At 40.2% G+C, this 18,090-nt stretch overlaps 1 protein-coding gene across 1 annotated transcript in view; it reads right to left on the bottom strand.

The window, feature by feature from the left end:
• Positions 1 to 17,420, bottom strand: part of kdrl (kinase insert domain receptor like) — a 188,459-nt gene extending 171,039 nt beyond the window's left edge. The window contains exon 1 of the mRNA XM_073058013.1: positions 17,053 to 17,420. Within this exon, the coding sequence (XP_072914114.1) occupies positions 17,053 to 17,116 (64 nt within the window). The 5' untranslated portion in view covers positions 17,117 to 17,420. The remainder of the gene's footprint in view (positions 1 to 17,052) is intronic.
• Between the last annotated feature and the right edge of the window lie 670 nt (positions 17,421 to 18,090).

Below are 18,090 nucleotides of genomic sequence, written 5' to 3' on the forward strand. Positions count from 1 at the left end.
TGATACCCTCAGTTCTAATCAACACGCTCCCAAACCTGGCCTCTGTACCTCCCTCTGCAGATGGCTCATTGACTTCCTTCATTGGGAGACCACGGTCAGTTGGATCAGAAATAGCATCTCCTCCTCAGTGACAATCGACACTGGCGCACCTCGATGATGCATACTTAGCCCACTGGTCTACTTTCTCTACACCCACGACTATGTGGCTGGACACGGCTCAAATGCCATCTATAAATTTGCCAACCACACAACTATTGTTGGTAGAACTTCAGGTGGTGACAAGGAGTCAAGCTGAAATGAGATAGATCAGCTGGATGAGCGGCATCATAACAACAACCTTACACTCAACATCAGTAGGACCAAGGAATTGATAGTAGACTTCAGGAAGGGGAAGTCAAGGTAATCCACACCAGTCCTCACCAAGGATCAATAGTTCCTGGTTGTCAGCATCTCTGAAGATCTATCCTATGCCCAACATATTGATGCCAGTACCAAGAAGGCATGGCAACAGCTATATTTCATTACAAATTTGAGGAGGCTTGGTATATTACCTATGACACTCATAAATCTCTACAGATCACCATGGAGAACTTTCTAGAAGGTTGCATCACTGCCTGGTATGGAGGGGCCACTACACAGGATCAGAAAAAGCTCTTAGCCAGCTCCATCATGGGCCCTGGACTTTCCAGCATCCAGGACACTGAAAAGAAGTATAGATTATTAAGGAACCCTCATCACCCAGGACATGCCCTGTTCTCATTTCTACCATCAAGGAGGTGACAAAGGAATACACTCAGCATTTCAGGAACAGCTTCTTCCTCTCTCCTATCAGATTTGAGAATGGAATGAACCCATGAACACCACCTCACAATTTTTTCCTCTCATACACACACACTTATTGTATAGTACTATGTATTACAATGTACTGCTGCTGCAAAACAGCAAATGCCAATGATATTAAACCTCTGATCACACAACTCAACTTCAAATAATGACTGTCTACTTTGTACTTTCAATAAATATTCAGAAAATGACCTAAAACTGGATTTGTTCATTTAAATCAGGAAGATAACAATTATGCCAGAGTTGTGTTCCATAAACATGCCTGAGCTGAATTCCTTACTTCTCTGATGTAGTGGAATATTACTGATATTTACTACTAACTATTTGCCATTGGAGTTTCAACAAATAACATTTGTCATAGCGTTGCTTGGGAGAAATATTTTACTTCCTACTGCATTTCACATTAAGTAAACTTCAAATTAAAAGGTTAAGTATATTGTATACAGAACTATTACAAATCTTCTAAAACATTGAGCTTTGACCCAGTAATCTATTCAACACTTAAGGAGGAAATCCTTTGTCTTGACTTCAGAGAAGTAGGAATAATCTGCGGAATTGCCTTATCTAGTGTGCAGACTGGTTACAAACGATTTCCTGTCTCTGCTGCTGATTCATTTCATGCCACAGCAAACTGATTGAAAACTATATTATTACACAGGGATTAACAATAAAATATTTTGACCCAAAATATCAACCATACTCTTTTCCTAGATGCTGCCTGGCCTGCTGAGTTCCTCCAGCATTTTGAGTGTGCTACTCCAAATACTCTGTTGCTTTCATATTGTCTTGATTATTTGTTGGCTTACTTCTGTTTTAACTTCTTTATAAATTCAATTTTAACTGCACTTTTTAACTCTTTTCCAGTGTTCCTGTAGTTCCTTACAAAATGCAATAAATACATGATGAACTCAGTCTCCAAAGTACTGTCAGTCAAATAAAGAGGTCATTTTTAAATAGCTAACATCTAGTCAAAAATTCAAACGTTAGATCCACCCAGATAAATTTAGTTCTTTTTCACAGGTAAAATTCATTAGGGGTTAGGTTAGTTGACCAGTGTGATGGTCTTCCTGAATTCTGTAATATCTCATAAATTACAAAGAGAAGAGGCATCAGTTATATTGTGTACAATTTAATGCAGGTCAACACAATTGTTTTCAATGAAAGTCTCAATAAGTCATTTGTGCATCAGCTACCTGGTACAGATCTAATTTGTATCCTTCCACTCTTTTCAAGGAAAGACAAAAACCAAGAAGCATTACTGTTGTTGGGTCAGAATCATTGGGATAGTGCTTTCATTCAAGCTGTTGCAATGTGCCCACAAAACATTTGCATGCCTGTTTGCAAGTGCTTTCAGTAGATCAAATGGAGACCCGAGAGAAATTTAAATTTTGACAGCTTGGGACCAAATCCAACTACATAGATGATCTCAGTACTGCATCACAATGTTCCTTCTTGTTGATGAGAACTGCAGCATTATTCAACTCAATCCTCCGTAGGTATAGTAGTCAACTGCACATTAAATTTATTGCAATCATCTCAGTAGAAACCCCTTTTTTGATTGGTATACTCAGTGGCTTTGCTCATTTTTGTCTTTATACAATTACTATCTTTTCTAATTCTCTTTGAGTTTTAACTCTAAATGATGGGGTATGAACAGTGTCTAGCTTGCATGAAAATTGAACTCTGCATAATCATCTAATCTGCCAATATTAGTGGCAGGTAATGGTCATTCAATCCATCAAATCTGTGTTAGAATCTTTCTCCTAAAGTCTCCAAAAGTAACACTTCTAACTCCCATTTAATGTTACATTCTAGGGATGAACCTCTGGCAATTTTGTTCCCACTATAGCTGTATAAATGCATTCTCCAAGTATGTAAAAGCTACTTATAAATATACTCAAAGTAACTTCAAGAAAACAGTGATAACAGATTGCTCTTAGTAGAAAAATATCAATGACTAGCAAGTGCTCACTTTGCACTCAAGCATGTTCTAAGTAAACATTACGAAAGTCATAAGAAATGATCAATGTTTAAATGAAAATTACCCACCAGCGCAGTATCCATTAACAGCTGTGTACTTGGTAAAGTGCTTAAAACAATAGTCATTAATTTGGGTTAAAATTTCAAATGCTAGCAAAATTTAGTATAACGACCCCGTTAGCTTTACGTTTTCCTTTTCTTTTTAAATTAGACTTTTGGAATTCATCATCAGAGCATCATAAAAGGTCATGTAGTAATTGTTTATTTTGGAATTTCTACATACTGAGGCAGCTGTACACTCGTTATATGATTCTGGACATAAATCTCTTAAGTCTATTTGAAAACTTAAATTCCGTCAATAGAAGATGATCACCCCTTTTGACCCAAGAAGTATCAGATGTTGTTAGAGTGACGTTTAAAATTCCCTCTGCAGTGTAGATGGTAGAAATGTTGGATCCTATTCACTGCTCATTTATCTCACTGACTTTACTCATCTAATAAATTAGAACTATTCTGTCATATTTGTTAACAGCTAGTAATTCCAGTTAAAATATAGTTATGTTGTTTTTTTAAACTAGTTTGTATATTTTATGTACATTGTAAAAATTTACCCCTAAAAGCATGTAAAGTCATCTTTTCAAAGCTGAAGTTTGAAGTGGACAGCCATAAATTAATCTATTAAAATAGACACAAAAAAGCATATAGGACAAGTTGAAAGCCTTCTTGTGATATAAATGGGTTGCATCAGGGCAGTAGTAGTTCTTTGCTTTCAAGGGCTATTACTTCCACGAAACATTTTTTCAGAAAACACAAGTAGTGCACTACTGATGTCTCACCCACAACAGCGTCAATATTTTATGCTCTTCTATAAGAAAGAGGAAACTGATTAAAACATGCACAAACAGGAGAAAATCTGCAGATGCTGGAAATCCAATCAACACACACAAAATACTGGAGGAACTCAGCAGACCGGGCAGCATCTATGGAAAACAGCACAATCAATGTTTCGGGCTGAAACCCTTTGGCAGGATAAGTACCTGGAGGGAGATCAGTGAGGAGGGATGAGTGGACAAGGAAGTTGTGTAAGGAGCAATCCCTGTGGAAAGCGGAAAGTGGGGGGAAGGGAATGATGAGCTAACTAAGATTTATTCACTTTTGATAAACATTTCCAGCTTATGAATAGACTTCCTAAGAAATTTTAAAAACTCATGTCTTTTCATCTGACAGCTCCCCATTTTGATAACTTCAATTCTCTTCCAGATGTTCATGTTCACAGGATTGTCTGCCTTATAGATGACTCACTGGGAATGAACAACTCCTGATGCCTCACCAATAAAAACACTCATCATTGATCTACGGGTCAAGTAAATATCAAATGACAGTGTATGTTCCAAGCCTACACCAGCATCGTTCCCTAACTCTTCCTACGCTGCATCAAGAACTGCATTGGAGGTGCTTCCTGTACCCATGCTGAGCTTGTCAACTTCATCAACTTTGCCTCCAACTTCCACCCTGCACTCAAATTTACTTGGTCCTTTTCTGACACCTCCCTTCCCCTCCTTGATCTCTCTGTCACCATCTCTGGAGACAGTCTACCTACTGATTCTCGCAGCTAACTGGACTATACCTTTTCCCACCTTGTCACTTCCACATCTAAAAATGTCAACCCTTCTCCCAGTTCCTCTTTCTTCGCTGCATCTGCTCTCAGGATGAGACTTTTCATTCTAGAAATATTGAGATGTCCTCCTTCTTCAAAGAAAGGGGCTGTCTTTCCTTCACCATCCATGCTGGCTTCAATCTGCAACACTTCCATTTTTGTGTACATCTGCCCTCACCCCATTCTCCCGCTGCCACACCAGGAATAGGTTTCCTCTTATCCTTATCTACCATCCATTAGCCTCTGTGTCCAGCATGTAGTTCTCCATAACTTCTGCCATCTCCAACAGGATCTCACCACAAAGCTTACTACCTTTCTTTCCCTTCTCCCCTGCCACCCTGCTTTCTGGTTTCCACAGGGATTGCTCCTTACACAACTTCCTTGTCCACTCATCCCTCCTCACTGATCTCCCTCCAGGTACTTACCCTTGTAAGCAGAGCAAGAGCAACACCTGCCCCTACACGTCCTCCCACATGACCTCATATATATTGGTGAGATACGATGCAGATTGGGACACTGCTTCACCCAGCACCTTCGCTCTGTCTACCACAATAAAGCAGGCTCTCTCAGTGGCCACCCATCTCAATTCTACTTCCCATTCCCATTCTGACATGTCAGTCCATGGCCTCATCTACTGCCACATTCAGGTTGGAGGAGCAACATCTTATATTCTAGGTAGACTCCAACCTGACGGCATGAATATCAATTTCTCGGACTTCCAGTAATCTCTCCCACACTTACCTTCCTTCACCATTCCCCATTCCCATTTCCCTCTCTCACCTTATCTCCTTACCTGCGCATCACCTCCCTCTGGTGTTCCTCCCCCTTCTCTTTCTTCCATGGTCTTCTGTCCTCTAATGTCTTCCTTCTCTAGCCCTTTATCTCTTTCACCAATCAACTTCTCAGCTCTTTACTTCATCCCCTCACCCTCTCCTGGTTTCACCTTTCACCAACCACCTTGAACTTCTTCCTACCCTCCCCCCAACTTCTTACTCTGACTTTTCCTCTTGCTTTCCAGTCCCGATGTAGGGTTTCGGCCCAGAATGTCAACTGTACTCTTTTCCATTGGTACTGCCTGGCCTGCTGAGTTCCTCCACCATTATGTGTGTGTTGCTTGAATTCCCAGCATGTGCAGATTTTCTCTTGTTTAAGAAACGTGATAAGTGACTTTGACCGTTGAATGATTGTTCATGATAGACAGGATAGTTTGTGTATATCAGTAACGGCTGATCTCCTGGGATTTTCTCACATGATAGTCTCTATAGTTTACAGAGAACGGTGTGAAAAGCAACTAAAAAGCATCCAACCAGCGGCAGTTCTGTAGGCAAAAATGTTAATGCCAGAGGACAGAGGAGAATGGCCAGACTGCTTCAAGTAGACAAGAAAGCGACAGTAACTCAGATAACCACGTGTTACAACAGTTGTGTTCAGGAGAGCATTTCTGAGCTCACAATATGTTGAACCTTGAAGTGGTTGGGCTCCAGCAGCAGAAGACTGCAAACATACACTTAGTGACTACTTCATAAGGTACCTCCTTTACCTAATACAGTGGCCATTGAGTATATTTTAAAAGATATATATTGGAAAGAAAATGCACTGACTTTAAACCATAGAACCATAGAACATTACAGCACAGAAACAGGCCTTTTGGCCCTTCTTGGCTGTGCTGAACCATTTTTCTGCCTAGTCCCACTGACCTGCATCTGGGCTATGTCCCTCCAAACCCCTCTCATCCATATACCTGTACAAGTTTTTCTTAAATGTCAAAAGTGAGCCCGCATTCGCCACTTCATCTGGCAGTTCATTCCACACTCCCACCACTCTCTGCGTAAAGAAGCCCCACCTAATGTTCCCTTTAAACTTTTCCCCCTTCACCCTTAACCCATGACCTCTGGCTTTTTTCTCCCCTGGCCTCAGTGGAAAAAGCCTGCTTGCATTCACTCTATCTATACCCATCATAATTTTATACACCTCTATCAAATCACCCCTTATTCTCCTACGCTCCAGGGAATAAAGTCCTAACCTATTCAACCTTTCTCTGTAACTCAGTTTCTCAAGTCCCGGCAACATCCTTGTAAACCTTCTCTGCACTCTTTCAACCTTATTAATATCCTTCCTGTAATTCGGTGACCAAAACTGCACACAATACTCCAAATTTGGTCTCACCAATGTCTTATACAACCTCACCATTACAATCCAACTCTTATTCTCAGTACTTTGATTTATAAAGGCCAATGTACCAAAAGCTCTCTTTACAACCCTATCTACTTGTGACGCCACTTTTAGGGAATTATGTATATGTCCTCCCAGATCCCTCTGTTCTACTGTACTCCTCAGTGTCCTACCATTTACCTGGTATGTTCTACCTTGGTTTGACCTTCCGAAGTGCAATACCTCACAATTATCTGCATTAAACTCAATCTGCCATTTTTCAGCCCATTCCCCCAACTGGTCCAAATCCCTCTGTAAGCTTTGAAAACCTTCCTCACTGTCCACTACACCTCCAATCTTTGTATCATCAGCAAATTTGCTGATCCAACTTACCACATTATCATCGAGATCATTGATATAGATGACAAATAACAATGGACCCAGCACTGATCCCTGTGGCACACCACTAGTCACAGACCTCCACTCAGAGTAGCAATTCTCCACTACCACTCTATGGCTTCTTCCATTGAGCCAATGTCTAATCCAATTTACAATCTCTCCATGTATACCTAGCGACTGAATCTTCCTAACTAACCTCCCATGCGGGACCTTGTCAAAGGTCTTACTGAAGTCCATGTATACAACATCCACTGCCTTCCCTTCATCCACTTTCCTGGTAACTTCCTCAAAAAACTCTAATAGATTGTTTAAACATGACCTACCGCGCACAAAGCCATGCTGACTTTTTCTAATAAATCCCTGTCTATCCAAATACTTGTAGATCCTATCTCTTAGTATTCCTTCCAGTAATTTACCTACTACATTAAATCTTTCAAAATGTTTCCTTTAGACTTACCTCATTTTTAACCTACAGTAAATAAAGTTCATTATTTTCAATGCTATTGAATTAAAAGTCTTCAATACTATTTTCTCTTAAGGCTTTCATCAGAACAGTTTCACTTTCATTTCTGTACATCCCCATTATGTGCAAAATTAATGCCACACAATCTAATCTCTCAGTAGCTTGTTCAGCCAATTTTCTGGTATCTGTCAATTTAATGTTTCACTCGTGACTACTGTGGCTTAATTTCGGGGCAGTGGTAGATTGTGAAGTGTCAATATGTTGATTGTATTCCTCCCTAAACATCTGTTAATTACACCCCTACCTGACCCCCTAACATCCTATCCCCAGTTCACCCACAGTATGTTAACCTGTCAGGTCAAATACACTGTTCATGGTCATTGTTACTGTCATAATTGAGACTGCACATTCGGGTAAGGTATTGCAGAAATGTTTGCAGAGATATAGGTTGGAATAGAGTGGGTTGTCAGGATGAAAGGATGGGTGAATAATGCGGAGAGGGAATACGTTACTTTTATTCCTTCTGAACTAACACTGTTAGCAAGGCTATGCGATGGATCAATACAATTTGTGTAAATTTATTCCAGAAATGCATCTGGCAGTAAGAAAAAAGTATTTTGTTTACATTGGCTGTTCTTCATGGCACCCCAGATTATTATTGAAGCATTTTTAAAAATCATAGTTCATAATGCTTTAAATGAGGGTTTAAATAAGGTCTAGAATATAAAAGCAAGGGTGTAATGCTGAGGTTTTATAAGGGATTGTGGTCAGACCACAATTGGTTTATTATGAGCAGTTTTAGGCTCTGTATCTAGGAAAGAATGTGTTGGTGTTGGAGAGGGTCCAGAGAAGGTTCACGACGATGTTGTCAAGATTGAAAAGGTTCACATACGAGGAGTGTTTGAAGGTTCTGAGCCTGTATTCACTGGAGCTTAGAAGAATTGTGATGGATGAGGTTCTCATTGAAACCTACAGAATACTGCAAGGCCTAAATAGAGTGGATGTGGAGAGGATCTTTCCTAGAGTAGAGGGGTTTAGGACAAGAGGATGCATTCTCAGAATAGAGGGGCATCCTTTAGGAATGGAGATGAGGAGGTACTTATTGGTGAATCTGTGAAATTCATTGCCTCAGATGGCTGTGGAGGTTAAGTTATTGGGTGTATTTAAAGCTTGGTTGATAAGTTCTTGATTACTAAGGTAATCAAAGATTACAGACTAGGAGAATGCAGGGGAATGGGGTTGAAAGGGAACATAAATCAGCCATGATCAAATGGCAGAGTTGAATAGCCTAATTCTGCTCCTATGTCTTATGACCTTTATGTTGTGTTGGGGAACAATAATGCATTATTTACATTATATTGCTAACAGTTGTAGGTCATCAGAGAACCTAGGCAGTACAGGCCCTACAGCCTATGATGTTGTGACTTTTCAACCTACTCCAAGATCAATCTAACACTCCCCTCTCACATGGCCCTCTAGGAGTCTTTTAAATATTTGTATACTTTTATATCGGTGCACCTGTAATGCTACTGTGACACTGTAATTTCTTTTGGGATCAATAATTGTTGCTCATGTATCTGCCTCTAGCACCACCATCAGTGCCTATAGAATATTCCAAAGAGTGATGACTCCCTTCCTGTTTCTGACCTGCACTCACACTGACTCAGCAGATAATCACACGATGTCCTCTCTCGTTGCAGCTGTGACACTATCCTTGCTTAGCAATAACATTTTCCCAACTCTTTCATCTCCCTGACTGTCACTTTTGAAACACCTAAACCCTGGAGCATCAAACAGCTATTCCTGCCCTTATGATAGCCAAGTCTCAGTTGTAATGGCCACCACATCATAGTTTCAAGTACAGCCGCCTCGTTCATGGCCACGTAATCTCCTGTCTGTTTCTCTAACAGATGGGAGAAAATCTGATTTTGTGGGCTAAGAACGAAACTGAAAATAAAATGGGGAAGTTGGAGAATGTAGAAGAGCTGAAAACATTTAAGATAGTCGTCTTCAACAGAGTGCAGCAAAAGAATTGTTGCACTGAAAGGAAAGAACAAGTAAAACAAGTAAATGAAGATTCATGGATGAATAAAACCAAGGAAACTGAAGGCTAGGGAAAAGGATATGCATTCAAGTACAAAGTCTGGAGAGGAGTAAATGATGTGAGTTAGAACATTAAGGGATTAGAATGGAATTCAGGAGACAAAGGGGAACTACAAAATTAATATATCAAAGAACACAAAAAATACATTAAAATATTTTGCAAACAATTTAATAGGGTTGGGGTGGGAAAACGGCTATTTAAGTAATTACAGAGTGTTGGTAAAAATATTTAACCATTATTTTGCGTTGTTATTTACCAAGGAGATAGAACAGGTGGATATAAGTGCATTCAATGAATAAATTCTTCTCAGGCTTCCAGTCAGGTACAGGTATTGATTATAACTAATGTTTCGAGGAGGAACTCTGCCACCTTCTTCAGGGATGATGCCTGGTTATGTCTAGTCTGGTGCTGTTTATACCCCCCATATTCCGTCCCTCCTGATTGATTAGTCCTCATCCAACCAGGTTTCTGTTCTCACATCTTGCTTACAATAAAATTCCAGTTCTTACTCAGAGAGAGACCTTCGACTTTGTTATTCTTTTTCCCTCTAGTTTTATTTCAAAGGCTTCCTTTACTAGGTGATCCCAACAACCATTGGCACAGCACAGTAGTCTAGAGCTGTTGAAGTCAGTCATATGGCCATTATGAGTACATTCAAAATAAAGATGAGAGATATATTGAAATAAAATAATCAAAAACAAATAGGATAAAACCTGAAGACATGGTTAAGCTGAAGAGAGTGCAGAAAAGATTTATGATGACGTTTACCAGGGCTAGAGGATATGAATTTAGGGAGAGGTCAGTGAGTCTTAATTCCTTTGAGTGTAGGAGAATGGGGGATGACCTTATTTAACATTATGCAAGACAATGATAAGGTGGATGGTAGCATTTTCCCCCAGGGTAGCAGAGTCTAAAACTGAGAGGGACATAGACAGAGATGGAGAGGGGAAAGATTTGAAATAAGTTGCCCCCAAGGGCAATTTATTTACGCAATAGGTGGTGAGTACTGTTTATGGAATGTGGCCAGAGGAACTGGTTGAGGCAGGTTAAGTTGTATAACTTAGGAAGCATTGGATAGGTGCATGGACGGGCAGGCTTGGCAGGATATGGGCAGATGCAGGAAACTGAGACTAGCTGGGTAGGCAGGATGGTTGACATGTCCTGTACCAATGCTGTGTTGTTCAGTGACCTGTGTAAAGTCCAAAGAGTTAATGTAGTCCCAGTACCGACTTGCCCTCACTCTGGGTGGGCAGCAGTATACACTTGCCAGATTCCCCCAGGGATTCCACAATAGTCCAGCCATTTTTCATGAGGTCATGGCGATGACTTTGAAAGAGCTCAATCTAACTTCCTACCAGTTGACCATCTTACAATATGTAGATAATCTGCTAATCACTTCGGAAAATGAAGTAGGTCATTTAGGGGCAATAGCCAGTGTGTTAGACATACTGCGATCAGTCCACACAAGACTCAGATAGAAAAGCATCCCGTACAGTACCTAGGCTACACCATTTCCCAGGGGAGGAAGGACACGACAGGTGACGAACATTTGGCAATCAGTTCATGCCCCGCCCAGTAAACATAAAGGGAGTGAGAAAGGTAATGGGTCTATTTGAGTACTGCTGTAATTTCATACCAGGGCTCTCAGCACCATTGGTCCCGATACAGGGTATTACCATGCAGTGGTGGTGCAGGGCCATGGGGACACAAGAGGCTGTGAGCAGTCATCGACAGCAGAAGGGCACCTTGGGAGGCAGTTCTCATCCTCAAAGACGAGTCAGGTAACGATAGTTAGGCACATTGGAGTGAATCCTGCAAACTCCATCCTAACAGAAGGAGGAGGCACACGAGCGCTCGATGGAAATAGAGCAGGAGGATGATATCAGTATGTAGGAAACCCCTCTGGAAGGGGAAGCAGAGGAAGTTTTTATAGATGGGTCTCCAAGTTACATAAACAGGAAGCCACAGACTGCTTGACCCATGGTGAAGGAAACAGGTGAAGAATTAGCTTCAGGAGCACTGTTGGGGGCTACTCAGCTCAGCTGGGGAAACTGGTGGTCCTGATAGACACGCTGCGCTACAGCGAAGGCAGACAAGTAAATATATATACAGACAGAGGGTATGCCTCCGGGTGGTACATGATTATCTGATGGCATGGGCACGATGAGGATTCGTAACCTCAACAGGGGCAGGTATTCAGCTCGGGCACCTAATACAGCAACAGCTGGAAGCCGTGAGTCTGCCAGCAGAGGTGACAGAGTAATTAAAGTAAAAGCTCACCAGAAAGGGGAGAGTAAGGTGGGCAGACATCACTGTGAAGGAGGCGGCAGAGGAACAAGGTGCAATTGAAGTTGCAAGTGTGCAGGAAAAATGACAGAAGCCAGTTTAGTAAAATTATATGAAGAGGTGGAGGCAGAAGAGGAGAAAGGGAGCAAAGGAAGGACCAGATGGGAGCTGGACACGTGAGGAGGAAGGAGTCGTGGTGGCACCACTATGTTTTAGGCAGATACTACTGGAGATATGTCATGGGTGATGCATCAGGGAAGGCAGAACATGATCACAACCCCCTGACAGAACTGGTGGTGGTCAGGGATGGGCAGGGACATTGAGAAATTCTGCTGGTGCTGTATCATTTGTGCCCAGGATAACCCCAGTAAGGGTATAAAGCTACAGCTGGCAAACCAGCAATAGCCGAGAAGACGCTTGGAAAACATCCAGATGGACTTCATGGTGCCCCGGCCTAAAAGCAGAAGGAAAAGCCACTGGAGCACTTCACCCAGTGGGTAGAAGCTTTCCCAACAAGGCACTGCACCGCCAGCACTGCTGCACAGATTCTAGTTCAGGAAATCCTCCCAAAGTGGACTGAGAATTCGGATCAGAAAGCACATTTCACAGGGAAAGTGATGAAAAAAATGAGCCGACTTTTAGGGGTTTGACAACAGTTCCACGTATCCTACCGCCTTCAGAGTTCAGGAATGGTAGAGAGGATGAACTGAACAATTAAGAACAACTTAGCCAAAGCTGAGATGGGAAAGACGGATTGATGTATTACCAGGAATCCTGAAAATGATTGCAAACAACCCCAAATCACTTGCTGGTTCTCAGCCCCTACGAATTATTGATGAAGTGAGCAATGAAACTCCCTTAGGGGTAATTACGAGTTGCAGAGAGCCTGGGGCTCACAGGGATAGAATGACATACTATGTGAAAGACCTTTGCAATCGGCCAGAACCGGAAGAGCTAACAGGTATATGAATGACAAACAAGGGAAAATCTGCAGTGGTAAATGGAATATTAGGTATCACAAATACGGAGAACTGAGTTCGTAGATATAAAAGTAGCCTGTGTGTGTGTGCGCATGTGTGTTTATGCAAGAGACAAAACCTTGTGTGTTTTACTTGGCGAGGTGGAGCTACCAGTTGCGAAGGGTTTTTATTGAAGTTTTGGGACACCAGTGATGTCTGGTGTATCTAGTTTTGTTGAATAAAGACAGTGCTTCATATCTGCCAGTATTTTTCTTTGCTGACTTCATTCATACAAGAAGTGTGAATCGAGTAATCTCTATTAAGCAGAGAACAGAAGAACGTGTAGCCAATTGGTTTTAGAAGTCATATAATCAGTCAAATGGAGATCTGATTTTGGATACTTGTGTGCAGTCAAGGTGTTTCAATTAATTGTAGTAAAAATACACCTGTATTTGGAAGATCCAACTGCTGGTGAGTCAGTATCCTGGTAAAAACTATATAGTGAAGTCAAAAGAACCCTTTAAGCAACTCTACTAAAAGGTTATTAAAAAGCACAAGTCAGGAGACAGATACAAGAAAATTTCCAAGTCACCGAATATCCCTTGGCATACAGTTAATTTAATCATCAAGAAATGGAAAGAGCAGGGCACATTTACAGATTTCTGTAAATCTGCCTAGGACAGGCTGCCCTGAAAAAGTGATTGACTGTGCAAGAAGGGGACTAATGAGAGAGGCCACCAAGAGACCTATGAAACTCGGGAGGAGGTACAAGCTTCAGTGGCTGAGATGGGAGAGACTGTGCATACAACAACTGTTGCTGGGGTGCTTCGCCAGTCGCAGATTAATGGGAGAGTGGCAAAGTGAAAACCACTCTTGAAAAAAAAACCTCACATGAAATCTTAGTTAGAGTTTGCCAGAAGGCATATGAAGTCAGCTGGAAGAAGGTTCTATGGTCTGATTAATCCAAAATCGAGCTTTTAGGCCATCAGTCTAAACGCTATGTTTGGCATAAGCCAAACAGCGCACATCATCAAAATCACACCACCCTGTCTGTCATGAGATGTTGGTGGCTGCATTATGCTGTGGGGATGCTTTACTGCAGCAGGCCCTGGAAGGGTTGTTGAGGGTAAAATGAATGGAGCAAAATACAGCGAAATCCCGAAGGAAAACCTGATGCAATCTGCAAGAGAACTGTGACTTGGGGAAAAATATGTTTTCCAGAACGACAATGACCCTAAGCATAAAGCCAATGCTACACAGGAATGGCGTAAAAACAACAAAGTTAATGTCTAGGAGTGGCCAGAGTCCAGACCTCAATCTAATTGATAATTTGTGGCTGTTCACTGATGATCTTCATGCAATCTGACAGAGCTTGAGCAGTTTTGTAAAGAAGACTGGGGAAAAATTTCAGTTTCCAGATGTGGAAAGTGATAGAGACCTATCCACACAGACTCAAGGCTGTAATTACTGACTAAGGTCTACTAAATGCTGACTTGAAGAGAGTGAGTAATTACGCAATCAATTATTTTCTGTTTAATAATTGTAATAAATTCGTAACAATTTGCTTTCACTTTGATACAAAGGAGTCTTTTCTGTTGATCAGTATCAAAAAAAGCCAAGTTAAATCTATTGTGACTTGATGCTGTAAAACAATAAAACATGAAAACTTCCAGTAGGGGACGGGCACTGTATATACTTCAATAATAAGTTTACTTTGAACTTTGATGCAGTACCCTATAATAGACTAATGAATGAGGTCAGGGGAATTAAAGTCAGTGGAAAGTTGCAGAATGGATTAGTAGTGGTTTCTAGAGAGATAGCTGGAGTAAAGGATAGCTATTTACAGTGAAAGAATTTTGGCAGCGACGTTCCAGAAAGTTTCATTCTGAGATCACTGTTGTTCACAGATCAAGTCTTCAGAATAAAAAAAAAATCTAAATTTATGGATGATACCAAAATAGAGAAGGTAAAGTCAATCAATTGTGAAGAAGATTGGCACAAATTACTTGTGGGCATTAATAAATATGCAGAATGGGCAAATAGTTGGCAGTTGAAGGACACTGTAGTACATTTTTGTAGGAACAGACGTGTCATTTACAATTTGGAAGCTGTCAGGCTAAGTTGAATAGAGGAACAAGGAGAACCAATGAAATTGTGCCATAGTTTAGTGCAGCTATAGAAGCAGAAAAACAAGCACCAGGGTTTATTTCTCGATGACAACGCTGAAAAGTAGGAAAATTACACTAAACTTGTGTTAAACCCTTGTTACCTCACTTGGAGAACTTTACTGCACACAGTTCTAGTCACCATACGAGAAGGATTATAGAGTCAATGGAAGAGTTGTAGAGAAGATTGAAGGAGTTTATCAGAAGTATGCTGATATACACATCAGGCAGGATGAGAAAATAAAGCAGAGGATGACCTTGCAGAGATATTTAAAATGATGAAAGATTTAGATAAACTGATTGATGATAAAATGTTTCCACTGGGGAAGAGCATAAGTAGAGACTAGCAACAATCACCAAGTAATTCAATAAGGAAATCCAATGAGGAATCACCAAAGGATAGATTTAAATGGTAAATGTGGTGGATTTTGCAACCATAGTAAGTGATTGAGGTGAATAATGTTTTTACTTGGAGGCTGGCCAAGGAGGAAAGATGGTTTTGCAACCATAGGAAGTGGTTGAAGAAAATAATGCATTTACTTGGAAACTGGCCAAGAAAGAAAGATGGTCAGGTTAACAAAATTATTAAAATTATTATTCATTTTGTTCTTTTTTCTTTTTGTATTTGCAGTTTGTTGTCTTTTGCACACTGGCTGTCTGCCCTGTTGGTGCAGATTTTCATTGATTCTATTATGTTATGAGTATGCCTGCAAGAAACTGAATCTCAAGATTGTATATAGTGACATATATGTACTTTGATAATAAATTTACTTTCAACTTTGAACTTTAAAACTAACTGAGGAAAGCAAAGTGCAACAGAAATTTTGGCTGGGCTAATGGAGTTTAGTGTTGTTTTGAGTCTTATCCAACATACTTTCCTAGCTAATATTACTCAAAGACATGAAACATTAGTGCTTTGCTATTCTGGACATTTTACTGTGTGAAATGACTTCAGTAGTTAACCACAGAATAATAGACAGTGAACTCCAAAGACAGCAAATCATTTGAAGCCCTTTCTGATGTTCCAACATGATACAGAATTAAAGGAAGTATTTGCAACGTTAACAGTAAAAGAGAGATAATTTCATCACTGGTCTAACATTAGTGAAAGACAATTTAATGTCACAGCTCAATTAAAACTTAATCACATTTATAGCAATCTATACATTTGTTTAAGATTGGGTATAAATCATGCAAGGTATGTATGTGTAATTAATTAACAATATTAATCCCAAAAATTTGTGATTAAATACATCAAATTGTTTTATTCATTTTTTTCATATTTAATGTCCAATTTGTATTCTCTAAATTTAAGCAATGGTTACAAAGTGAATTGTGTAAATAAAAGTTTAAAGGCCACTTATAAGCACAACCAGTGTCCTTCCCAAGTAAGTAGCGTGGATAGGAAATTATAGGCTTACTGTCTCTATTGATACTGAGATGAAACTCCTTACTATTAAGACTTGTGTGGCCTCAATTTTAGCTCAGTAATAGGTCAAGGTAATCAAGCAGCTTAGATTTATGTGATCATGTAGACCTCTGTTTCCCGATTCAGATTTGTTTATAGAACAACAGTTTTACTGATAGCTGAACCAGTAACACAAAAAATCTTCAAAATGTATGGACATGACAATCATAACATTTGCTCTGCAAATCACATTCATAGCTGTATTTATGTAATGGGTTAAGGGTTAACACAGACCAACTACAATGACAAATAGCTAAACAGGGCTGATAGTTGTAATATAATAAAAGGCAGAAAGTGAACAGGAACTTCAAGTTGAGCCATTATTTGTCTAATCAAATATTTGTTTTATGACATTAATGGTGTACTACTTCCCAAACGTTCCTGTCATTGTAAGATTTCCAGGTTGAGCTTGTCTATAAAAGCATTCAACACTTCTGGCTAGAGGCAGGGTGAAGTGTTGACATACTATTGAAAACTTACTGTTCTGCACAAAAGCAACAAGATTAAGAAAAGAAGATAAGAACAGGGGACTCCACGTTATTATCTGGGAAGTAATCAGATCCCAGTATCATCTTACCTTCGATCAAAATGAATCTCCACTGAATATAGAAGACCACTGCTGAGAACAATTTGAGGTACATCTTTACTCCAGCCGAAGATATTCTTGAATCGCTCTTCTTGATAGTGCCAGTTACACTCCTGTAACAATTCAGTGCAATCCAAATTATGCGCTCAAAAAGTTCCGAAAGAGACAGGTGCTGTGTCTTTTCCTTACTCAGGTCTTGAGTTTCTCACTTGGTGAAACTTTCAATTTCCCATAGACTCTCGAATGTTTCATCATAACTCCACCACAAAGCAAATCCCAGTGAGGGAGAGGAACATTGTTTAAAGTTGCTGGGTTGCTTCCTATCTGACTGCACAGTGCAATGAAATGTGAGCTGAGTTTAGGTGGTGCTAGCCTGTTTCTCAGCCTGCAAATCCTTTATAGTGTAAAGCAACGGGAAGAAGCTACGTCAGCTTCTGCCAGAGGGAGCCCCTTACCGTCAGAACTCAAACAGCAGCAACACAAACTACTAGTTTTAAATGCACTGCAGTAACATTTAGATGCTTTCACGTATGACTCAAAGGCTTTTAATGTATGTGGTCAAGCCTATTTTGTAATTTCTCAGGCTTTTTTCCCTCTGTCCCTTCACAGACCTCTTTTAAAGAGACTAACACAGACCCTTAATTTTCAAGATATAGTTGAAGTAGCTGAAAATAGAGGCACAGTATATCTTCTTTCCCTGCTGTTATTCTCTTGCTCCCCCCCCCCCCCCCACTTACCCCAGTCTTTCCTCAATCATTCCTCTCCATTTACAGTCTAGTTTGACACACTTGTTTATCATCTTTCACATTTTGGTCAGCCATTTGAAAATTTTCTCTGTGCATGCCAATTCCTCAAATGCAAGTAGAAGCTTCCTCCACCCATTAAATCAAAACCTTACAACAGTGTAGAATTTTGTCACTTAATGCTTACAAAGTAACAGAAAGAATGGAATACTTGCGTTCAGAAAACATCTTTTCACGCGGTGGAAGTAACTCATATCCTCATTTCTTCTGAATGTCGTGCTTAAGT

Source organism: Hemitrygon akajei, chromosome 10 (assembly GCF_048418815.1).
Source record: "Hemitrygon akajei chromosome 10, sHemAka1.3, whole genome shotgun sequence".
Classification (NCBI taxonomy): Eukaryota; Metazoa; Chordata; class Chondrichthyes; order Myliobatiformes; family Dasyatidae; genus Hemitrygon; species Hemitrygon akajei.